This window comes from Mustelus asterias, unplaced genomic scaffold, assembly GCF_964213995.1.
Source record: "Mustelus asterias unplaced genomic scaffold, sMusAst1.hap1.1 HAP1_SCAFFOLD_248, whole genome shotgun sequence".
Classification (NCBI taxonomy): domain Eukaryota; kingdom Metazoa; phylum Chordata; class Chondrichthyes; order Carcharhiniformes; family Triakidae; genus Mustelus; species Mustelus asterias.
In genome coordinates this window covers 82,532-107,630 of record NW_027590217.1, presented here as the reverse complement: position 1 = coordinate 107,630, position 25,099 = coordinate 82,532, and the positions used below count along the sequence as shown (strand labels likewise).

Sequence of the window (25,099 nt, the reverse complement as noted above, 5' to 3'; positions counted from 1 at the left end):
TGTCTGCGTGGGTTTCCTCCGGGTGCTCCAGTTTCCTCCCACAGTCCAAAAGACGTGCTGGTTAGGTGTATTGGCCCATGCTAAATTCTCCCTCAGCGTACCCAAACATGCACTGGAGTGTGGCGACCAGGGGACTTTCACAGTAACTTCATTGCAGTGTTAATGTCAGCCTACTTGTGACACTCATAAATAAACTTTAAGTTTGACTCATTTACTGTTTCTCAAAACGCACCAACAATGAAGACTCAAAACTGAAACCTTTTCACATCACGTTTATTGAAACTGGATCAGGACATTGACATTTTGCCACATACAATTAACCCTTTGTGGGATCTCACACAGCTTTCACACTCGATCAAACGCAGCAGAAAAATATTGCAAAGGGAACTCAGGACCTTCAGACATTTGGAGAAAAGGATGTTAGGTGTCTGATTCAATCACCCAATAGTTTTTTTTTCTCAATTATTGAGCAAGGTCAGATTTTGTTGCCGTTTTCTGTGACCTGTCACCAGAAGAGAGATGTTCTTGTGATCACAACAATCCTCTGGCTGCGTTAACCATCCATTCACAAGGATTATATAAATGGGTGATTGAATCGCCAGATGTTATGAGCAGGATTTATAGCTCTCGGTCAGGACAAGTGACACATTGACCAGGGTGGGTTTGCTGTGAGATTTATTAATGCTCCTGAACAGGTTTGTTGTGACTGACTCATGTCCCACCACACAGGAGTAAGTGGTGCCGCTGTTCCACTCGTCCGCAGAGACTGTCAGCTGACTGCCCGAGTTCCAGCCGCTGCGGCCGTCCTCGGTCACCGGCTGGTTCACGAATCCCGATTTCAGGAGAGTGTCGTTGGCCATCCAGGCCAGGTAGATTTCTGCGGGGGAGAATCCGGTCACCAGGCACACCAGGGTCGCAGTCTGATCCGTCTCCATCTCATCCGACGAAGGGGGAAGGAGGTAGACTTGAGGCTGAGTCTTAACCTCAACTGGAAAAAGAGACAACATAGGTTAGACTGAGTCTTTCTCTCATCTTGTATTTACCCACTGACGCAAACCGGGTGAGGGAGACAGGGCGGCACGGTCGCACAGCGGGTTTCCACGCTGTAAACCGCTACCACTCTATGACTAATTCCATCCACACGTACCTTGGGCTTTCCTGATTGACCTCTTCCCCGGCGTGGGCAAACTCTTGTCCTCCACTGAACACAAATACTCAACCCCGCTCTCCCACTCTGCGGCAGGGACCGTCAGTCTGCTGAAGATCACGTCTCTGTCTCCATGTCTCTTGGGACTCTGAGTCTTCACTCCATCTTCTCTCACAATTCCATCCACCAGCCAGGTCACCCTGGCTCCCTCCAAATCACCATGAAGTATCTCACAAAGAATAGTGGCCGTCCTGTTCCTCCAGATCTCTTCGAAACGAGGCTTCCTTAAGGTGACTGAGATCCCAGTGTCCAAACACTCACCTGGGTGAGAAATTACAATGATTATTTCATGATTCCCCAATGGGATGTGGACGTGGCTTTGCAAGGCTGGTGTTTCATGCCCGGCGCCACAGGTACAATAGTGGCTCACAGGGCTCTTTCACAGGGCACTTATGAGGCAACCACATTGGTTTGTGCCTGGAGCCACATCTGAGGCAGACAGGGTCAGGACAGTAGGCACAGTGGTTAGCACTGCTGCCTCACAGCGCCAGGGACCTGGGTTCAAATCCGGCCTCCGGTCACTGTCTGTGTGGAGTTCTCCTCGTGCCTGCATGGGTTTCCTCCGGGTGCTCCGGTTTCCTCCCACAGTCCAAAGACGTGCTGGTTAGGTGGGTTGGCCGTGCTAAATTGACCTTAGTGTTAGGGGGATCAGCAGGGTAAATATGTGGGGTTTCAGGAATGGGGCCTGGGTGGGATTGTGGCCGGTATAGACTCGATGGGTGAATGGCCTCAAAGAACAAAGAAAATTACAGCACAGGAACAGGCCCTTTGGCCCTCCAAGCCTGCACCGACCATGCTGCCCCGACTGAAATAACACCCCCTACCCTTCCGGGGACCATATCCCTCCGTTCCCATCCTATTCATGTATTTGTCAAGATGCCCCTTAAAAGTCACGAGCGTATCTGCTTCCACTACCTCCCCCGGCAGTGAGTTCCAGGCACCCACCACCCTCTGTGTAAAAAACGTGCCTCGTACATCTCCTTTAAACCTTGCCCCTCACACCTTAAACCTGTGCCCCCTTGTAATTGACTCTTCCACCCTGGGGAAAAAGCTTCTGACTATCCACTCTGTCCATGCCCATCGTAATCTTGTCGACTTCTATCAGGTCACCCCTCAACCTCCGTCATTCCAGTGAGAACAAACCAAGTTTCTCCAACCTCTCCTCATAGTTAATGCCCTCCAGACCAGGCAACATCCTGGTAAATCTTTTCTGTCACCTCTCCAAAGCCTCCACATCCTTCTGGTAGTGTGGCGACCAGAATTGAACACAATATTCCAAGTGCCTCCTTCTGTGCTGTAGGGATTCTAATCTATAATCCTTCCTGAAAGGAACATTAACAAACCGGTTGGGTTTTTAACGACAATATAACAGCTTCTGGTTTACTGATGCCAGCGTTTAATTTCCAACTTTTACTTTCTAAAACCGAATTCAAGTTCTCAAGCTGTCTTGGATTTGAACTCAGTTCTCTGGATCATTAATTGGCCATGTCAGCCTTGGCGCGTTAGCCGGGCTGCCTCATCTATATTGCTGCATGTTCAAGCCCCATGACAGATACTTGAGTACATGAGCAAGAATGGCCAACCAGTACTGAGGGAACTCTGCACTGTTTGCAGTGCCGTCTTTCAGAAAGAGACTTGAAACCAAGGCCCCTTCTCAGGCTGAAGAAACAGATCCTCTTGTCAGGGTTTTGAAGAAGGGGAAAGTAGTCAATATTTAGCAGATTACCTGATCGCCATATTGCGATGTTGGCGTGTCAGCCCCGACTCTCACCAACTTTTACAGATGCATCATAGAAAGCATTCTTCCTGGTTGTATCACAGCTTGGTATGGGGCTCCTGCTCTGCCCAAGACCGCAAGGAATTACAAAAGGGTCGTGAATCTAGCCCAATCCATCATGTAAACCAGCCTCCCATCCATTGACTCTGTCTCCACTTCCCGCTGCCTCGGCAAAGCAGCCAGCATAATTAAGGACCCCACGCTTCCCGGACATTCTCTTTTCCACTTTCTTCCGTCGGGAAAAAGATACAAAAGTCTGAGGTCACGTACCGACCGACTCAAGAACAGCTTCTTCCCTGCTGCTGTTGGACTTTCGAATGGACCTACCTCACATTAAGTTGATCTTTCTCTCCACCCTAGTTATGACTGTAACACTACATCCTGCACTCTCTCCTTTCCTTCTCTATGAACAGTCTGCTTTGTCTGTATAGTGTGCAAGGAACAATACTTTTCACTGTATACCAAGACATGTGACAATAATAGATAGCATAGACACGTGGAAATATGACATTATAGCCATTGGTGAAACTTGGCTACAGGAGGGGCAGGACTGGCAGCTCAATGTTCCAGGGTTCCAATGTTTCAGGCGGGATAGAGGCAGAGGGATAAAAGGTGGGGGGGTGGCATTGTTGGTCAGGGAAAATGTTACAGCGGTACTCAGGCAGGATAGATTAGGGAGCTTGTCTACAGAGGCCCTATGGGTGGAGCTGAGAAACAAGAAAGGTATGACCACATTAATGGGGTTGTATTATAGACCACCCAATAGTCAGCGAGAATTGGAGGAGCAAATCAGCGGAGAGATAGCTGACAACTGCAAGAAACACAAAGTTGTGATAGGAGGAGATTTTAATTTTCCACATATAGATTGGGACTCACATACTGTTAAAGGTTTAGACGGGGTAGAGTTTGTAAAATGTGTTCAGGAGAATTTTCTACATCAGTATATAGAGGTGCCAACTAGAGAGGATGAGATATTGGATCTCCTATTGGGAAATGAGTTAGGGCAGGTGATGGATGTGAGTGTGAGGGAACACTTTGGATCCAGTGATCATAATGCCATTAGTTTCAACCTGATCGTGGATAAGGATAGATCTGGTACTCGGGTTGAAGTTCTGAACTGGAAAAAGGCCAAATTTGATTAAATGAGAAGGGATCTGGGAAGTGTGGATTGGCACAGGCTGTTCTCTGGTAAGGATGTAAATGGAAAGTGGGAGGCCTTCAAAGGAGAAATTTTGAGAGTGCAGAGTTTGTATGTTCCTGTCAGGATTAAAGGCAAAGTAAATCGGAATAAGGAACGTTGGTTCTCGAGGGAGATTGTAACACTGATTAAGAGGAAGAGAGAGTTGTATGAAATGTACAGGCAGCAAGGAACAGATCAGATGCTCGAGGAGTATAAAAAATGCAAGAAGCTACTTAAGAGGGAAATCAGGAGGGCTAAAAGAAGACATGAGGTTGCTTTGGCAGACAGAGTGAAGGAAAATCCAAAGAGCTTCTATAGGTATGTTAGGAGCAAAAGGATAGTGAGGGATAAAACTGGTCCTCTTGAAGACCAGAGTGGTAGACTGTGTGTGGAACCAAAAGAGATAGGGGAGATACTAAATGGTTTTTTTGCATCCGTATTTACTGAGGAAACAGGCATGGAGTCTACGGAAATAGGGCAAACAGGTAGGGAGGTCATGGAACCTTTACAGATTAAAGGGGAGGAGGTGCTCGCTGTCTTGAGGCAAATCAGAGTGGATAAATCCCCAGGACCGGACAGGGTATTCCCACAGACCTTGAGGGAAGCTAGTGTTGAACTTGCAGGGGCCCTGGCAGACATATTTAAAATGTCAGTATTCACGGGGGAGGTGCCGGATGATTGGAGGGTGGCTCATGTTGTTCCGTTGTTTAAAAAAGGTTCCAAAAGAAATCCGGGAAATTATCGGCCAGTAAGTTTGACGTCGGTGGTGGGCAAGTTATTGGAAGGTGTGATAAGGGATAGAATCTACAAACATTTGGATGACAGAGACTTATTAGGGAGAGTCAACATGGCTTTGTGCGTGGTAGGTCATGTTTGACCAATCTATTAGAGTTTTTCGAGGAGGTTACCAGGAAAGTGGATGAAGGGAAGGCGGTGGATGTTGTCTACCTGGATTTCAGCAAGGCCTTTGACAAGGTCCCTCATGGGAGGTTAGTTAGGAAGGTTCAGTCGCTAGGTATACATGGGGAGGTAGTAAATTGGATTAGACACTGGCTCAATGGAAGAAGCCAGAGAGTGGTTGTGGAGAATTGCTTCTCTGAGTGGAGGCCTGTGACTAGTGGTGTGCCGCAGGGATCGGTGTTGGGTCCATTGTTGTTTGTCATCTATATCAATGATCTGGATGATAATGTGGTAAATTGGATCAGCAAGTTTGCTGATGATACAAAGATTGGAGGTGTAGTGGACAGTGAGGAAGGTTTTCAAAGCTTGCAGAGGGATTTGGACCAACTAGAAAAATGGGCTGAAAAATGGCAAATGGAATTTAACGCAGACAAGTGTGAGATATTGCACTTTGGAAGGACAAACCAAAGTAGAACGTACAGGGTAAATGGTAGGACTCTGAAGAGTGCAGTTGAACAGAGGGATCTGGGAATACAGGTACAGAATTCCCTAAAAGTGACGTCACAGGTGGATAGGGTCGTAAAGAGTGCCTTTGGTACATTGGCCTTTATAAATCGGAGTATCGAGTATAAAAGTTGGAGTGTTATGGTAAGGTTATATAAGGCATTGGTGAGGCCGAATTTGGAGTATTGTGTACAGTTTTGGTCACCTAGTTACAGGAAGGATGTAAATAAGGTTGAAAGAGTGCAGAGAAGGTTCACAAGGATGTTGCCGGGACTTGTGAAGCTGAGTTACAGAGAGAGATTGAATAGGTTGGGACTATATTCCCTGGAGCATAGAAGATTGAGGGGAGATTTGATAGAGGTGTATAAGATTTTGATGGGTATAGATAGAGTGAATGTAAGCAGGCTTTTTCCGCTGAGGCGAGGGGAGAAAAACCTCAGCGGGCATGGGTTAAGGGTGAAAGGAGAAAAGTTTAAAGGGAATATTAGGGGGGGGCTTCTTCACGCAGAGAGTGGTGGGAGTGTGGAATGAGCTGCCGGATAAAGTGGTAAATGCGGGGTCACTTTTAACATTTAAGAAAAACTTGGACGGGTTGATGGATGAGAGGGGTGTGGAGGGATATGGTCCAAGTGCAGGTCAGTGGGACTAGGCAAAAAATGGTTCGGCACAGACAAGAAGGGCCAAAAGGCCTGTTTCTGAGCTGTAATTTTCTATGGTTCTAATAAATCAAATCAAATTTCTATAGGCAAATTAGCTGACATTTTCCTTGCCTTGAAGCTGTGTCTACACCTGATGGAAAGTACTTTACTGGTTGTGAAACACATTGGAACATCCTGAAGATGTGAAAGGTACAACATTCATGCGATTGTATCTTTCTGTGTTCAGGCCTCTGGATGACTGGCCCACGCAAACACCCACTGCATAAACACGCGGACATTGTCCGTGTTAAACTTCCTGACCCTCACAGAGTTTAAAGCTTCAGGGATAAACAGTGTTAATTTTGGAGTTGGGGCCCCAGGGTCATACCTTGGATGTTCTTCACTGTCTCGTTGCCGTTGGAGTGGGAGGGTGGGTGAGACACAGCGCAGGTGAAAGCTGAGCCTTTCCTCCACTCCACTGTACTCACAGTCAGGTAGTGCCTGACACTGAATGTCTCTGTCTGCTCCAGAGCGGTGAGCCCAGCACGCGTCTTGGAGGAGATGAGAACACCATCTTTCTCCCAGGTGACATTCACGAGGTCTGGGTAGAATCCAGTGATCAAACACTCGAGTGTGGCTGTGTTCTTACTCTTCATCTCTTCTTCTGTTGGGGGCAGCAGTCTAACTGTGGGACTTTTTGGCTTCACTGGAACAAATGGGTAAACAATGGAAGTGTTAAACTTTTCCCCCTCAAGCTTACCAAAGTCAGATGATTAATTTCTGAATGTTTGCCCACCTTTTGCTCTGCTTATCCGTTTCGACACCGGTGCAGACGAGGCAGCACCGTGGACGGAGCACACAAACTCCACCCCGCTCTCCCACTCCTCTGCACTGGTTCGAAGTTGGCTGACGATAATGTGCAGGCTCCCTTCCCCTGTGGGCGGACGAGTCAAAACTCCGTCACTTCTCCTCTTGTCGCTCACTTCCCAGAGGATCTGGATTGGGCTCGGATCAGAACAGACGACTGAGCACTCCAGGGTAGCCGTCTTGTTCATCCAAACCTCTCTGATGGAAGGAGTTTGGATCAAGACAGACATTTCTGGGAATGGGAAAGGGGAAAAGTTCAGAGAAATTGAAACAAAAACAGAAAATGCTGGAGAAACTCAGCAGGTCTGACAGCACCTGTGGAGAGATGGGGCTTCCAATTCCAAACACAAAGGGACTTGGGAGTCCTTGTTCAAGATTCTCTTGAGGTTAACGTGTAGGTTCAGTCAACAGTTAGGAAGGCAAATGCAATGTTAGCATTCATGTCGAGAGGGCTAGAATACAAGGGCAGGGATGTACTTCTGAGTCTGTATAAGGCTCTGGTCAGACCCCATTTGGAGTATTGTGAGCAGTTTAGGGCCCCGTATCTAAGGAAGGATGTGCTGGCCTTGGAAAGGGTCCAGAGGAGCTTCACAAGAATGATCCCTGGAATGAAGAGCTTGTCGTGTGAGGAACCTGGATCACCTCGGGCTTAGAATCCTCATCCTAATGTTCCATTGGCTTCACCTCTCCTGATCTCTGTAATCTTCTCCATTCCTACACCGTCCAGAAACCCTGTATAACTCTAGTCTCTGGTACATCCTTCGCTTCCTTTCCCCCCATCATCGGTGGCCGTGCCTTCAACCATCTGGGCCCTAATCTCTGCAACTCACTGCCCAATCCTCAGCGACCTGTCACCTCTCTCCCCTCGTTTGAGACTCTCCTTAAAGCCTCCCTCTTCGGCCAAGCTTTCGGTATATCCCAATATCTTCTCCTTCTGACTCAGTGTCAGCTCCCCTTTGATTTTGCTCCTGTCAGGCCCTTTGGAATGGTTTGCGACATTGACGGCGCTATATCAATGCACATTGCCATTGACGGTAATTCCTTGTGAAAGAAGATGGTTAGTTTGCATTGGGAGAACAACCCCCAGGAATCAGAGGAAGTAACACAAGCCCCCTCTTCCTGCAGGTTGGGATTATTTCTGCACAACATGTACTTTCCCCAGTTTCATTCAGAGTTACTGGCCCGGGAAGATAACGTTGAATTGTTCACATTTTCTGTTTTATATTCATCTTTCAATTCATTCGTGGGACATGGGCGTCGCTGGCTGGCCAGCATTTATTGCCCATCCCTCGTTGCCCTTGTTCAGAGGGCAGTTGAGAGTCGACCGCATTGCTGTGGCTCTGGAGTCACATGTAGGCCAGGCCAGGGAAGGATGGCAGATTTCCTTCTCTAAAGGACATCAGTGAACCAGATGGGTTTTCCCGACAATGGACAATGGTTTCGTGGTCATCAGTAGATTCTTAATTCCAGATACTTCTTATTGAATTCAAATTCCACCATCTGGCGTGGCGGGATTCGAACCTGGGCCCCCAGAACATGAGCTGAGTTTCTGGATTAATAGTCGAGCAATAATACCACAAGGCCATCGCCTCCCCTCAAGGACATTGGCATTTCAGATATCCAGCAGTTTACTCTGTGTGCTGTACAAAGAGCAGTACAGCACAGGAACAGGCCCTTCGGCCCTCCAAGCCTGCGCCGATCATGATGCCTGCCTCAACTAAAACCGCGTGCACTGACGGAGAGCGTATCCTTCCATTCCCATCCTATTCATGTATTCATCCCGTTGCCCCTTAAATGCTGCTATCGTACCTGCTCCCACCACCTCCCTGGGCAGCGCCTTCCAGACATTCACCACCCTCTGTGTAAAAAAACTTGTCTCGCACATCTCCTCTAATCTTTTCCCCACGCACCTTAAACCTATGTTCCCTCGTACTTGACTTTTCTACCCTAAGGAAGGAGCATCTGACTCTCCACTCTGTCCATGCCCCTCATAATCTTGTAAACCTCTATCCGGTCGCCCCTCCCCCATCAATTTCCGTTGTTCCAGTGAGAACAAACCGAGTTTCTCCAACCTCTCCTCATAGCTAATACCCTCCAGACCAGGCAACATCCTGGTAAACCTCTTCCGTACCCTCTCCAAAGCCTCCACATCCTACACTATTAAAATAACATTTATTTTATGAGTCACAAGTGCTGTGATCCACGCTGATCTCTCTTGATGTAATATTAACGCTCACAGAGAGACAGGATGACTATATCTGTGTCTGGATAAAAATCTCTCTTGTCCACCAGTCATCACCCCTTGCGGCTGCAGTTTCAGCTCATGTTCAGCACACACTGTCGGTCTGACAGGACTGGCTCTTTTATTAGGTTGAGACGTTCCGTTTCTCTCTCTTGTCTTTGAAACAAAACGTTCACCAATTTCCTTCCACTTTGGGATCGCTGATTCTGTTCATCACCAAGTCGGAGTCCATTTTCCAAGTTTGTCAGGAAACCTGGCAGGGTTTGTGAAAAGTCCCCTTAACCTTGTAAAATAATTGTATTATTATTAGACGCGGGACATTTAATTCCATTTACCCAGTGTGAGGAAATTGAAAAAACACAGTCGAGAGGGCGAGAATACAAGAGCAGGGATGGACTTCTGAGGCTGTATAAGGCTCTGGTCAGACCCCATTTGGAGTATTGTGAGCAGTTTTGGGCACCATATCTAAGGAAGGATGCGCTTGGAAAGGGTCCAGATGAGGTTCACAAGAATGATCCCTGGAATGAAGAGCTTGTCGTATGAGGAACGGTTGAGGATTCTGGGTCTGTACTCGTTGGAGTTTAGAAGGATGAGGGGAGGATCTTAGTAAAATTTACAGGATACTGCAAGGCCTGGATAGAGTGGATGTGGAGAGGATGTTTCCACTGGTAGGAAAAACTAGAACCAGAGGGCACAACCTCAGACTAAAGGGACGATCCTTTAAAACAGAGATGAGGAGGAATTTCTTCAGCCAGAGAGTGGTGAATCTGTGGAACTCTTTGCCGTAGAAGGCTGTGGAGGCCGGGTCATTGAGACAGAGATAGATAGGTTCTTGATTAATAAGGGGATCAGGGGTTATGGGGAAAAGGCAGGAGAATGGGGATGAGAAAAATATCAGCCAGGATTGAATGGCGGAGCAGACTCGATGGGCCGAGTGGCCTAATTCTGCTCCTATATCTTGTGGTCTTCCCCAAACTTGGTTTCCTGTGAAGATTGAGTTTCTGTCATTGACTGATATTAGTCTCCAGGATTGCAGGAGTGAAGGGAACTGTTTCCGTTTCTGCAACCCAGAATTTAATCTAAAACTGCGCAGATAGCGCAGGGCACCAGTTAAATCCTTGTGTCCTGAATCACCGATTTGCCACAGGGCCAACACCATTGGAGGAGCCAATCACACCATTCTACTGGATCAACGAGGCCCAACCCACCAGATCCCGACCTCATCGTCTCTCTGGGTGACAAACGTGCTTCTAATTCTTGACAGACTTTGAGAGACAATGGTCAGGCGCTGGGGTCAGGTTCCTATTCAATCTGACCTGGAGCATTTCACAAGAAAATGACCATTTAGATTAGAAACATAGAAGATAGGAGCAGGAGGAGGCCATTCAGCCCTTCAAGCCTGCTCCGCCATTCATCACCATCATAGCTGACTGTCCAACTCAACAGCCTAATTCTGCTTTCTCCCCAGAATCTTCGACCCTGTTCACCCCAAGTGCTACATCTAGCCGCCTCTTGAATACATTCAATGTTTTGGCATCAACTACTTCCTGTGGTAATGAATTCCACAGGCTCGCCACTCTTTGGGTGAGGAAATGTCTCCTCACCTCCGTCCTAAATGGTCTACCCCGACTCATCAGACTGTGAGCCCCTGGTTCTGGACACTCACATCGGGAATATCCTCCCTGCATCTACCCTGTCTAGTCCTGTTAGAATTTTACAAGTCTCCATGAGATTCCCCTCCTCATTCGTCTGAACTCCAGGGAAAACAATCCTAACCTGGTCAATCTCTCCTCATACATCAGTCCCGCCATCCCCGGAATCAGCCTGGTAAACCTTCGCTGCAACTCCCTCGAGAGCAAGAACATCCTTCCTCAGAAAAGGAGACCAAAACTGCACACAATACTCTAGGTGTGGCCTCACCAAGGCCCTGTATAATTGCAACAACACATCCCTGCTCCTGTACCCGAAACCTCTCGCAATGAAGGCCAACATACCATTTGCCTTCTTTACCGCCTGCTGCACCTGCATGCTTACCTTCAGCGACTGGTACACAAGGACACCCAGGTCCCGCTGCACACTCCCCTCTCCCAATTTACAGCCATTCGGGTAGTAATCTGCCTTCTTGTTTTTGCTTCCAAAGTGAATATCCTCACACTTATCCAAATTACACTGCATCTGCCACTGATTAGCCCACTCAGCCAACCTGTCCAGATCATGCTGAAGGATCTCTGCATCCTCCTCACAGTTCAGGAGTGGGTTGGGTGGGGGGGGGAACCCAAACTATGGCTGTTGCTTTTTGCATTGTTGACACTTTCATTCTGACAGACACCATGGGCTGGATCTGAACCTCCTGGATGGCTCTTAATAACATTCAACAGCCAATTCCATTCACAGTCAATGCTTTATTGAACAAATTTGAGGGCGACAGTTAAATTGGAGGTTGTCGCCACTTTCGAGGGTCACATTGAGGTTAGTCTTGTAGACAATCTTCGGCACACACCCAGCACAAGTGCAAGGAGGACAAGTGCTAGCAACATTAGCACCTAGATCTGGAAGATTTGCATTTCCACCTGGAATTGGAAGAGTTGCAGATTAAGCCTTACACATTTTCACTCCCCCTCCCGTGTGCCGGGAAAGTGGGAGAACAACACGGCCCCGGAACTCAGCTCAGTCCTGCCTTTTCAGGATCCGAAAGGGTCCGGATCATGTTGATGTTGAAAAGCCGACTCACCTTGTCCAGAACGGTCAGAGGAAATTGATCTGAGCTTCGAGGGGGGAGGTGCGGTCAGAGAGTCATACAGCGCAGAAAAGGCCTTTCAGCCCATCGAGTCTGCACCAACAATAACCACCAGTAAACACGCGCTAATCCCATTTTCCAGCACTTCTCCCCATGAATGTCATGGGGAGGAATTCACCCCTCCCGCCCACCAAGGGAATCATAGCGAGTGGGGGCGGGGGGGGGGGGGGGCGGGAGGGCGGGGTTGACCACGCAAAGGTCTATTGACTCAGGGGGGGTGGGGGGTCCCGGTTTTGAGGCGAGCGTGGCTGGAAAATCCCACCCATGATGTTTCAAGTGCCCATCTGTAAGGGGAAAAACGTAAGGAAAGCACACTTTAAAATAACTGCCTGGCACATAAAGAGTTAACTGGGAAAGGAACCATAAAACAGACACCGGCTTCCACTTAGACAAAGATCACTTGAAATCAAACCCAACAGACAAGCCATTTGGAATCACAGACAGTGATTTAAAGTTAACAAACACCTCAGGAAGCCAGCCAAGGATCGAGACATCTTTTAGATAAGGGAAAACCCAAGACAAAGGGAGTAGATTAGTCATAGGAAGAGCGGGAAAATATGAATGCAGGAAAACCGATTCGCACCTGAATGAGCCGAAACCAACCATTGATAGCCACAGACATAGGAAATATACCCATTCATAAGAACAATACTATGTTAAATGTTTGTATCTGTTTGTATCTGCCTATAACGATGTGATAATGTTCAAATCTCCGGTCCATCTATTGTGTAAAAAGTATAAAGATGGACCGTTCCCGACATTTTACGGAGAGAAGGTTTGCTACTGACTCGTGCCTTGTCTCCACGGAGCTCCGTTGAATAAACTGTATTTTGGAACCTTGAGATCTGACTATGAGTGGATTTTTCCCACAACACCCTCCAAATATTTTTTAAAGGTTGTAAGGTTTCCAGCCTCCACTACCTTCCCAGGCAGCGCATTCCAGATTCCCACCAACTCCTGCGTGATTTTCTTTTCTCAAATCCCCTCTGAATCTCCTACCCCTCACTCTAAAACTCTGCTCCCTCCTGATTGAGGGATGAGGGGTTTGTCGTACGAAGAGAGATCGAGCAGTTTAGGCCTATATTCTCTGGAATGTCGAAGAATGAGGGAAGATCACAATGAGGTGTACAAGATGATAAAAGGTATGGATGAAGTAGACGTGGAGAGGACGCTTCCTCTTGTGGGGCATTCTGGGACGAAAGGTCAGAGTCTTAGGATAAGGGGCAGCAAATTTAAAACAGAGTTGAGGAGAAACGACTTCTCCCAAAGGATTGTGAATCTGTGGAATTCGCTGCCCCAAAGAGCGGTGGATGCTGGGACAGTGAATAAATTTAAGGAGGGGTTAGACTGATTTTTAATTGGTAATGGGTTGAAGGGTTACGGAGAGAATGTAGGACTCCTCAACCCAGGGGAACAGCTACTCCCTACTCACCCTATCCAAACCCCTCATAATCTTATCCACCTCAATCATGTCCCCCTCAGCCTTCTCTGATCTAAAGAAAGTAAACCCAGCTTATCCAGTCTCTCCTTATAGTTCAAATACTCCATTCCCAGGCAGCATCCTGGTGAACCTCCTCTGCACCCCCTCCAGTGCGATCAATCCTTCCTATAGTGAGGTGGCCAGAACTGCACACAGTCCTCCAGCTGTGGCCTCACCAACGCTCTGTACGGCTCCAACATGACCTCCTTGCTCTTCTACTCTGTACCACGTCTGATAAAAGCAAATGGTGGGGGGGGGAGTTCTATCGAAAAGGAAAATGTGGGGAATGAATTGATGAGCAGTCAGTTGGGTGATTTCTGGAGCAGGCTCAGGAGACGGTGAGGCCAATCCCGGCAAATCCTTCAAACGCAAAACTGGAAAGGTTTCTTGGATGACGCAGCGTTTGGGAGGCAGTAGAAAAGGGAACGCTGGGAGCTGATTTGAACTGTGGATGGGATTCGATGTGTTGGGTATCAGATGGGATGTTATCAGGTGAACCACTTCACACCCAGCCCCATTTTCATTTCGAGTCACAGAGAGTCCCATTGGATAAGGCTGGGAAACAGACAGTGACCCAATTCCAGCAGTTTCCCTCTGCTTCCTGCATTCCCTTCAAATTACTCCCCTTCAGTGTCAGTTAAATGTCAAAACACCAAACACTAAACATTTCACCTCTCACTGCAGGGTTGTTACTGGGGACAGTGATTCTGAATTGAGGGACAGTCTTTGCCCATGAAGTGAACACAAGTCTGAATTACTGACGGGATATTCCTTTCCTCTCTCAGACACCACTTACCCTCTCGGTATCTCAAGCTGATCCCGCGGTTGAAGTTCGAAGGTGTGTGGGTCACTTGACAAACGTAGACATCTCCTCTCTTCCAATCCGCCACAGGGACTGTCAGGTAAGAGACCGTTTCGAATGTATCGCCAGATCTCTGTTTGGAAGGGAGAACAACACCTGTTTGACCCACTTGGCCTTTCTTCCAGGAAACCTGGATGCTGTCGGGAGCAAATCCAGATATCATACAGCCCAGGACAGCAGTAGTTTGATTGTAGATAACCTCCGCGGATGGGACAAGGGGGATGACGTTCGGACCTGTAACACATTTCAGCATGTTTCAGATGACACAATAGTTTTGCTACAGGAAAGACATATTCTATCCTTTAACATCCAGAGTAACCATCACCATGCCAACCTCTCATTGGTCCATTTGACCGGCTTCTCCTGAAATATTCGCTGAACCTTTTAGTTCTAGATTCTGACAAACAGCGAGAATCCTTCAGTGTTTTAGCTCCTGAGTGACTTGCTGTACAAGGTCAGCTTTCTCCTGCTGGTATCTGACAATCTCACAGTGCCGAGAACCAGTCTGAGATTGTCATAGAGGCATAGAGGTTTACAGCCTGGAAACAGGCCCTTCGGCCCAACTTGTCCATGCCGCCCTTTTTTTTTAACCCCTCAGCTAGTCCCAATTGCCTGCATTTAGCCCATATCCTTCTATACCCATCGTACCCATGTAACTGTCTAAATGCTTTTTAAAAGATAAAATTGTACCCGCCTCTACTACGACCTCTGGCAGCTTGTTCCAGACACTCAGCACTCTCTGTGTGAAAGAATTGCCCCTCTGGACACTTTTGTATCTCTCCACTCTCACTTAAACCTATGCCCTCTAGTTTTAGACTCCCCTACCTTTGGGAAAAGATATTGACTATCTCGCTGATCTGTGCCCCTCATTATTTCATAGACCTCTATAAGCTCACCCCTCAGCCTCCTACGCTCCAGAGAAAAATGTCCCAGTCTATCCAGCCTCTCCTTATAACTCAAACCATCAAGTCCCGGTAGCATCCGAGTAAATCTTTTCTGCACTTTTTCTAGTTTAATAATATCCTTTCTATAGTAGGGTGGCCAGAACAGTATTGGATATCACTTCATAACGTTGTTGCTGAGACTTTGGCCATTTTAGGTAGAATTTACAATTAGAACATAGAACATAGAACATTACAGCGCAGAACAGGCCCTTCGGCCCACGATGTTGCACCGACCAGTTAAAAAATAAAATAAAATAAATAAAAAAAAAAAAACTGTGACCCTCCAACCTAAACCAATTTCTTTTCGTCCATGAACCTATCTACGGATCTCTTAAACGCCCCCAAACTAGGCGCATTTACTACTGATGCTGGCAGGGCATTCCAATCCCTCACCACCCTCTGGGTAAAGAACCTACCCCTGACATCGGTTCTATAACTACCCCCCCTCAATTTAAAGCCATGCCCCCTCGTGCTGGATTTCTCCATCAGAGGAAAAAGGCTATCACTATCCACCCTATCTAAACCTCTAATCATCTTATATGTTTCAATAAGATCCCCTCTTAGCCGCCGCCTTTCCAGCGAAAACAATCCCAAATCCCTCAGCCTCTCCTCATAGGATCTCCCCTCCATACCAGGCAACATCCTGGTAAACCTCCTCTGCACCCTCTCCAAAGCCTCCACATCCTTCCTGTAATGTGGGGACCAGAACTGCACACAGTACTCCAAGTGCGGCCGCACCAGAGTTGTGTACAGTTGCAACATAACGCTACGACTCCTAAATTCAATCCCCCTACCAATAAACGCCAAGACACCATATGCCTTCTTAACAACCTTATCTACTTGATTCCCAACTTTCAGGGATCTATGCACACATACACCTAGATCCCTCTGCTCCTCCACACTATTCAAAGTCCTCCCGTTAGCCCTATACTCAACACATCTGTTATTCCTACCAAAGTGAATTACCTCACACTTCTCCGCATTAAACTCCATCCGCCACCTCTCGGCCCAACTTTGCAACCTGTCTAAGTCTTCCTGCAAACTACGACACCCTTCCTCACTGTCTACCACACCACCGACTTTGGTGTCATCAGCAAATTTGCTAATCCACCCAACTATACCCTCATCCAGATCATTAATAAATATTACAAACAGCAGTGGCCCCAAAACAGATCCCTGAGGTACACCACTTGTAACCGCACTCCATGATGAATATTTACTATCAACCACCACCCTCTGTTTCCTATCCGCTAGCCAATTCCTGATCCAATTTCCTAGATCACCCCCAATCCCATACATCTGCATTTTCTGCAGAAGCCTACCATGGTGAACCTTATCAAACGCCTTACTAAAATCCATATATACCACGTCCACTGCCTTGCCCCCATCCACCTCCTTGGTCACTTTCTCAAAAAACTCAATAAGGTTAGTAAGGCACGACCTACCTGCCACAAAACCATGCTGACTATCACCTATCAATTCATTACTCTCCAAATAACTATAAATCCTATCCCTTATAATTTTTTCCAACATCTTGCCGACAACAGAAGTGAGACTCACCGGTCTATAATTCCCGGGGAAGTCTCTGTTCCCCTTCTTAAACAATGGGACAACATTCGCTAACCTCCAATCTTCTGGTACTATACCAGAGGCCAACGACGACCTGAAGATCAGAGCCAGAGGCTCTGCAATCACTTCTCTTGCCTCCCAGAGAATCCTTGGATAAATCCCATCCGGACCAGGGGATTTATCTATTTTCAGACCCTCCAGAATATCCTGCACATCCTCCTTATCAACTGTAATACTGTCTATTCTACTCCCTTGCAACCCAGTGTCCTCCTCAGCTATATTCATGTCCCCTTGCGTGAACACCGAAGAGAAATATTGGTTCAATGCTTCACCAATCTCCTCCGGTTCCACACATAACTTCCCTCTGCCATCTATAACTGGCCCTAAACTTGCCCTAACCAACCTTCTGTTCTTGACATACCTATAGAACGCCTTAGGATTCTCTTTAACCCTATCCGCCAAAGTCTTCTCATGTCCCCTTTTAGCCCTTCTAAGCTCGCTCTTCAACTCCCTCTTAGCCAATCTAAAGCTTTCTAGTGCACTACCCGAGTGCTCACGTCTCATCCGAACATAAGCCTCCTTTTTCTTTTTAACCAACAAAGAAACTTTTTTGGTGCACCACGGTTCCCTAGCCCTACCAATTCCTCCTTGCCTGACAGGGACATACCTATCACAGACTCGCAGTAGCTGCTCCTTGAAAAAACTCCACATGTCGGACGTTCCCAGTCCCTGTAATCTCCTAGTCCAACCTATGTTTCCTAATTCTCTCCTAATAGCCTCATAATTACCCTTCCCCCAGCTAAAACCACTGGTTCTCCACATGGGGACAAGTTTAGCCTCAACTCTGCACTCCGCCTCCCCCTGATAACCTGTAACTCCCTTGTTAGTCAGAATCTATCCGTCTCTCTGCCTTAATAATATCGACTGACCCAGTCTCCACCGCTGTCTGGGTTTCAAGGATTCACCACCCTCTTAAGAGTATTGATAGGCAAAGGGATCTGGGTGTACAGGTACACAGGTCACTGAAAGTGGCAACGCAGGTGGAGAAGGTTGTCAAGAAGGCATACAGTATGCTTGCCTTCATCGGCCGGGACATTGAGTTTAAAAATTGGCAAGTTATGTTACAGCTTTATAGAACCTTAGTTAGGCCGCACTTGGAATACAGTGTTCAATTCTGGTTGCCACACTACCAGAAAGATGTGGAGGCTTTGGAGAGGGAACAGAAAAGATTGACCAGGATGTTGCCTGGTATGGAGGGCATTAGCTATGAGGAGAGGTTGGAGAAACTTGGTTTGTTCTCACTGGAACGACGGAGGTTGAGGGGCGACCTGATAGAAGTCTACAAAATTATGAGGGGCATGGACAGAGTGGATAGTCAGAAGATTTTTCCCATGGTGAAAGAGTCAATTATTGGGGGGCACAGGTTTAAGATGCGAGGGGAAAGGTTTAAAGGAGATGTACGAGGCAAGTTTTTTACAGAGAGGGTGGTGGGTGCCTGGAACTCGTTGCCGGGGGAGGGAGTGGAAGCAGATAGTGACTTTTAAAGAGTATTTAAAGAGACTTTTAAAGTGCCTTGACAAATACATGAATGAGATGGGAATAGAGGGATCTGGTCCCCAGAAGGGTAGGGAGTTTTAGTTCAGTCGGGCAGCACGGTCGGTGCAGGCTTGGAGGGCCTAAGGGCCTGTTCCTTTACTGTAATTTTCTTTGTTCTTTGGTCTTTGTTCTCTGTGAGAAAAGGTTTCTTCTCATCCCCATCTTAAGAAGCACGGCGCCACAGTGGGTTAGCACTGCTGCCTCACAGGGCCAGGGACCCAGGTTCAATTCCGGCCTTGGGTCACTGTCTGTGCAAGTCTGCACGTTCTCCCCGTGTCTGCATGGGTTTCCTCCAGGTGCTCCAGTTTCCTCCCACAGTCCAAAAGGCGTGCTGATAGGTGGATTGGCCGTGCTAAATTGTCCCTCAGTGTCAAGGGGATTAGTCGGGTAAATATGAGAGGTTACGGGGATAGGGCCTGGTTGGGATTGTTGTCAGTGCAGACTCGATGGGCCGAATGGCCTTCTTCTGCACTGTAGGGATTCTATGATTAAACAGAAGACCCCTTATTTTCAAACTGTGTCCCCCCCGTTCTATCTTGTTCCACAAGGGAAACTTCCTTTCATCACGCACCCTGTCAAGTACCCTCAGGATCTCATATGATTCAACAAGATCACTTCGCAATCTTCTAAACTCCAATGAATGCAGGTCCAGTATGTCTAACCTTTCCTCCCCCACCCCTATGTTATGTACCAGGACACCCAGATCCCTCTGTATCCCTGAGTTCTGCAATCTCTCTCTCTTTGTTGAAGTAATACGCTGCATTTTTATCCTTCCTGCCAAAGTGGACAGGTTCACATTCTCCCACATTGTCCCCCATCGACCAAATTAACCTACCTGTGTCCCTTTGCAGACTCCTGATGTCCTTTTTTGCGACTTATTTTCTCACCTATCTTTGCGTCATCGGGCAAACGTCGTAACTATACAATCAGCCCCTTCATCCAAGTGGTGGTAAATATTTCAGGCCTCGGCAGTGATCTCTGTGACACTCTACTCATCACATCTTGCCAGCCAATCGGAAATAGATCCATTATTCCTACTCTCTGCTTCCTGTTGCTAACCGACCCTCCATGCATGCTAATATGTTACCCTCTCCCACCTGGCACTGTGAGCTCTTATTTTGTGGAGGAACCTTTGATGTGGCGCCTTGTCAAATGCCTCCTGGAAATCTAAACATCACATCTACAGATTCCCCTTTATCCATGTTGCTTGCTACTTCCTTAAAGAACCCTCCCATAAATTAATCAAAGGTGATTTCCCTTCAGAAAGCCATGTTGACTCTGCTTGAATGAATTGAGGTTTTCTCAGTGCCCAACTATAACTTCCTTAATGAAAGATTCCAGCAATTACCCTGCGATGGATGTTAAGCTATCTGGCCTGTAGTTTGCAGCATCCTGTTGCCTTCCTTTCTTGGTTCAAGGAGTCACAATCAGTCTTCTCAAATCTGATGGGAGCCCATTGCCCTTTCTTTTATAACCAGCAGGTATTGTGCAACAACCTCTTACATTGATTGCTGAGGTTTTCTTGCCCAATTTCACCTCCTCCTTACCAACAGAGGGCGAGAATACAAGAGCTGGGATGTACTACTGAGGCTGCATAAGGCTCTGGTCAGACCCCATTTGGAGTAATATAGGCAGTTTTGGGCCCCGTATCTAAGGAAGGATGTGCTGGCCTTGGAAAGGGTCCAGAGGAGGTTCACAAGAATGACCCCTGGAATGAAGAGCTTGTCGTATGAGGAACAGTTGAGGACTCTGGATCTATACTCGTTGGAGTTTAGAAGGATAAGGGTGGGTTTTTAATTGAAACTTACAGGATACTGCGAGGCCTGGATAGAGTGGATGCGGAGAGGATGTTTCCACTTGTAGGAATAACTAGAACCAGGGGGCACAACCTCAGGCTAAAGGGACAATCCTTTAAAACAGAGATGAGGAGGAATTTCTTCAGCCAGAGAGTGGTGAATCTGTGGAACTCTTTGCCACAGAAGGCTGTGGAGGCCGGGTCATTGAGTGTCTTTAAGACAGAGATTGATAAGTTCTTGATTAATAAGGGGATCAGGGGTGATGCAGAAAAGGCAGGAGAATGGGGATGAGAAAAATATCAGCCATGATTGAATGGCGGAGCAGACTCGATGGGCCGAGTGGCCTAAATCTGTTCCTATGTCTTATGTCTTATGGTTTTACGCTGGCGTACAGGGGTAAAAGATTTGGTATTGTGCAACAACCTCTTACATTGGCTGCTGAAGTTTTCTTGTCCAATTTCACCTCCTCCACACCAACAGAGGGCGAGAATACAAGAGCAGGGATGTACGTCTGAGGCTGTAAAAGGCTCTGGTCAGACCCCATTTGGAGTATTGTGAGCAGTTTTGGCCCCCATATCTAAGGAAGGATGTGCTGGCCTTGGAAAGAGTCCAGAGGAGGTTCACAAGAATGATCCCTGGAATGAAGAGCTTGTCGTATGAGGAACGATTGAGGACTCTGGGTCTGTTCTCGTTGGAGTTTGGAAGGATGAGGGGGGGATCTTATTGAAACTTACAGGATACTGCGAGGCCTGGATAGAGTGGACGTGGAGAGGATGTTTCCACTAGTAGGAAAAACTAGAACCAGAGGGCACAACCTCAGGCTAAAGGGACGATCCTTTAAAACAGAGATGAGGAGGAATTTCTTCAGCCAGAGAGTGGTGAATCTGTGGAACTCTTTGCCGCAGAAGGCTGTGGAGGCCGGGTCATTGAGTGTCTTTAAGACAGAGATAGATAGGTTCTTGATTAATAAGGGGATCAGGGGTTATGGAGAAAAGGCAGGAGAATGGGGATGAGAAAAATATCAGCCAGGATTGAATGGTAGAGCAGATGCAATGGGCCGACTGGCCTAATTCTGCTCCTGTGTCTTATGGTCTAACAGTTTTAGATGGAAAATAATATCTTTACTAACTTTTAGGTCTTGTGTATTGCCGTTCCACCATTGTGTTGGAGTCGTGGCCCGCCTTGCAGTGGTAGACACTATTGGTATTCCAATCTGACGCAGAGACTTTGAGCACACTGCTCATTGTGTATTTCATGTCTCTCCCCTGGACTGGCGGAAACTTCTTGATTCCAGTCGTAATGACCCTATTGTTCCTGGACCATGTCTGAGTGATGTCCTTGGGTTGAAAGTCCTTGACCAGGCAGACGAGGCTGATCTCACCTTGGTTTGAGTTCACGTCACAGGAAGGGTTGGGGATGTAGACCAATGGTGCAGTCTGGGTAACTGAAATATAAATAATTGCACATGGATAAGCTTCGTAAATAAATATATACAAACATGCAGCAGGAGGTGGCTATTCAGACCTTCCAGCTTGCTCCGCCGTTTGATCGCAGCTTATCTGATTGTGGCCGCATTCTACTTTCCTGTCTGCCCCTATAACATAGAAGATAGGAGAAGGAGGAGGCCATTCAGCCCTTCGAGCCTGCTCCGCCATTCATCACCATTATGGCTGATCATCCAACTCAATAGCCTAATCCTGCTTTCTCCCCATAACCTTTGATCCCGTTCGCCCCAAGTGCTATATCCAGCCGCCTCTTGGATACATTCAATGTTTTGGCATCAACTACTTCCTGTGGTAATGAATTCCACAGACTCACCACTCTCTGGGTGAAGAAATGTCCCCTCACCTCCATCCTAAATGGTCTACCCTGACTCTTCAGACTGTGAGCCCTGGTTCTGGACTCCCCCCCCACCATCAGGAACATCCTCCCTCCATCTATTCTGTCTAGACCTGTTAGAATTTTATAAGTCTCTACGAGATCCCCTCTCATTCGTCTGAACTCCAGCGAAAACTTTCTCAGAAGACTAAAGAAATTTGGCATGTCAGCTACAACTCTCACCAACTTTTACAGATGCACCATAGAAAGCATTCTTTCTGGATGTATCACAGCTTGGTCTGGGGCTCCTGCTCTGCCCAAGACCGCAAGGAACTACAAAAGGTCGTGATTGTAGCCCAATCCATCACGCAAACCAGCCTCCCATCCATTGACTCTGTCTACACTTCCCGCTGCCTCGGGGAAAAGCAGCCGGCATAATTAAGGACCCCCCCACACACCCCGGACATTCTCTCTTCCACCTTCTTCCCGTCGAGGAAAAAGATACAAAAGTCTGAGGTCACGTACCGACCGACTCAAGAACAGCTTCTTCCCTGCTGCTGCCGTCAGACTTTTGAATGGACCTACCTCGCATTAAGTTGATCTTTCTCTGCACCCTAGCTGTGACTGTAACACTACATTCTGCACTCTCCTTTCCTTCTCCATGAACGGTATGCTTTGTCTGTATAGCGCGCAAGAAACAATACTTTTCACTGTATGTTAATACATGTGACAATAATAAATCAAATCAAATCAAATTAGATCAAAAACAATCCTAACCTAGTCAATCTCTCCTCCTACATTAGCCCCGCCATCCCCGGAATCAGCCTGGTAACCTTTGACTCCCTTGTTAACCAAGAACCTATCTGGATCAGCCTGGAAAATATTCAATGACCATGTCCCACTGCCGTCCTGGGAAGTGAATTCCACATATTCCGACCCCCTGAGAGAAAGAATTTGCCCCCATCTTCAGGTTATTTTTAAATGTGTCCCCTCGTTGTAGTCTCTCCAACAAGGGGGAATAGGCTGACATTCCAATGCAGTGCTGAGGCTGCGATGTGCTGTGCGAAGTGCCGTATTGCACACGAGAGGTTAAATCGAGGCACCCCCCGCATGGCCACTTTCACAGAAGAGCAAGGACCTTCTCCCCAGTGCCATGGCCAATGTTCATCCCTGATCCAACATCACTAAATCCGATTATTTGGAACAATATTACATTGCTGCTGGAGGAATCTTGCTGTGCACAGTTTGGCTGCTGTGTTTCCCTGCATCAGACTCGCGTCTCCAATTCAGAAACGCCCTTTGGGACGTTTTGCAGTTGTGAAAGACATTGTGCGAGATTTTTCTGGCAGCGTGCATCCCAAGACTGGAAATTTCCCACCTGAGCTCAACACACCTTTAAATGGTCTCCCGATTCTTCTATCCCGCTCGCTACAATTCCTGCGGCAGGCGCAACGGGAAATTTCCAGCCATTGTTGGGAACGCAACTAGTGACTAGTGGTGTGCCTCAGGGATCAGTGTTGGGACCACAATTGTTTACGATTTACATCGATGATTGGAGTTGGGGTTCAAGTGTGTCAGAATTCGCAGATGACACCAAGATGAGTGGCAGAGCAAAGTGTGCAGAGGACGCTGAAAGTCTGCAAAGGGATATAGATAGTCTAAGTGAGTGGGCGAGGGTCTGGCAGATGGAATACAATGTTGGTAAATGTGGAGTCATCCATTTTGGTCGGAATAACAGCAAAATGGACTATTATTTAAATGGTAAAAAGTTGCAGCATGCTGCTGTGCAGAGGGACCTGGGTGTCCTTGTGCAGGAATCACAAGGAGTTGGTCTGCAGGTGCAACAGGTAATGAAGAAGGCAAATGGAATTTTGCCCTTCATTGCTAGAGGGATGGAGTTTAAAACAGCGAGATTATGTTGCAGCTGTATAAGGTGCTGGTGAGGCCACACCTGGAGTTACTGTGTACAGTTTTGGTCTCCTTACTTGAGAAAGGATATACTGGCACTGGAGGGGGTGCAGAGGAGATTCACGAGGTTGATTCTGGAGTTGAGAGGGTTGGCTTATGAAGAGAGACTGAGTAGACTGGGGCTATACTCACTGAAATTCAGAAGAATGAGGGGAGATCTTATAGAAACATATAAGATTATGAAGGGAATAGATAAGATAGAAGCAGGGAAGTTGTTTCCACTGGCGGGTGAAACTAGAACTAGGGGGCATGGCCTCAAAATAAGGGGGAGTAGATTTAGGACTGAGTTGAGGAGGAACTTCTTCACACAAAGGGTTGTGAATCTGTGGAATTCCCTGCCCAGTTGAGGCTTCCTCATTGAATGTTTTTAAGGCAAGGATAGATAGATTTTTGAACAGTGAAGGAATTAAGGGTTATGGGGAGCGGGCGGGTAAGTGGAGCTGAGTCCACGAAAATATCTTATTGAATGGCGGAGCAGACTCGAGGGGCCAGATGGCCGACTCCTGCTCCTAGTTCTTATGTTCTTATTATTGTGTAAGTTAAAGTCTCTTTCTGAAAAAACAGCAAAACATAGAATTGCAGTATCACCACCAAAAGGTGTAATGGTCATGTCAATGCACCAATAATTCAGAGCTCGGGCTAATGCTTTGGGGACATGGGTTCAACTTCCAGCGTGGTCAGTGGTGAAATTTAAATTCAATTTCCAAATCTGGACGAGAAAGTTAGCCTCAGTGATGGCAACCATGAAACTATCATTGACATCTGGTTCACTAATGTCCTTTAGAGAAGGAAATCTGCCTTCCTTACCTGGTCTGGCCTACATGTAACTCCAGAGCCACAGCAATGTGGTTGGATTTATTTATTCATTTGTGGGACATGGGCGTCGCTGGCTGGCCAGCATTTACTGCCCCTCTCTAGGAGACTGAGGGAGTTGCGAGTCAACCACATTGCTGT

At 47.2% G+C, this 25,099-nt stretch overlaps 1 protein-coding gene across 1 annotated transcript in view; it reads right to left on the bottom strand.

The window, feature by feature from the left end:
- Positions 1-257: 257 nt before the first annotated feature.
- The window catches only part of LOC144485922 (immunoglobulin gamma-1 heavy chain-like), a 37,621-nt gene continuing 12,779 nt past the window's right edge, over positions 258-25,099 (bottom strand). The window contains exons 4-9 of the mRNA XM_078203984.1: positions 21,489-21,803; positions 14,389-14,688; positions 7,003-7,305; positions 6,595-6,912; positions 1,148-1,468; positions 258-988 (exon numbers count right to left, since the gene is read on the bottom strand). Coding sequence (XP_078060110.1) covers positions 606-988; positions 1,148-1,468; positions 6,595-6,912; positions 7,003-7,305; positions 14,389-14,688; positions 21,489-21,803 — 1,940 coding nt within the window. The 3' untranslated portion in view covers positions 258-605. The remainder of the gene's footprint in view (positions 989-1,147; positions 1,469-6,594; positions 6,913-7,002; positions 7,306-14,388; positions 14,689-21,488; positions 21,804-25,099) is intronic.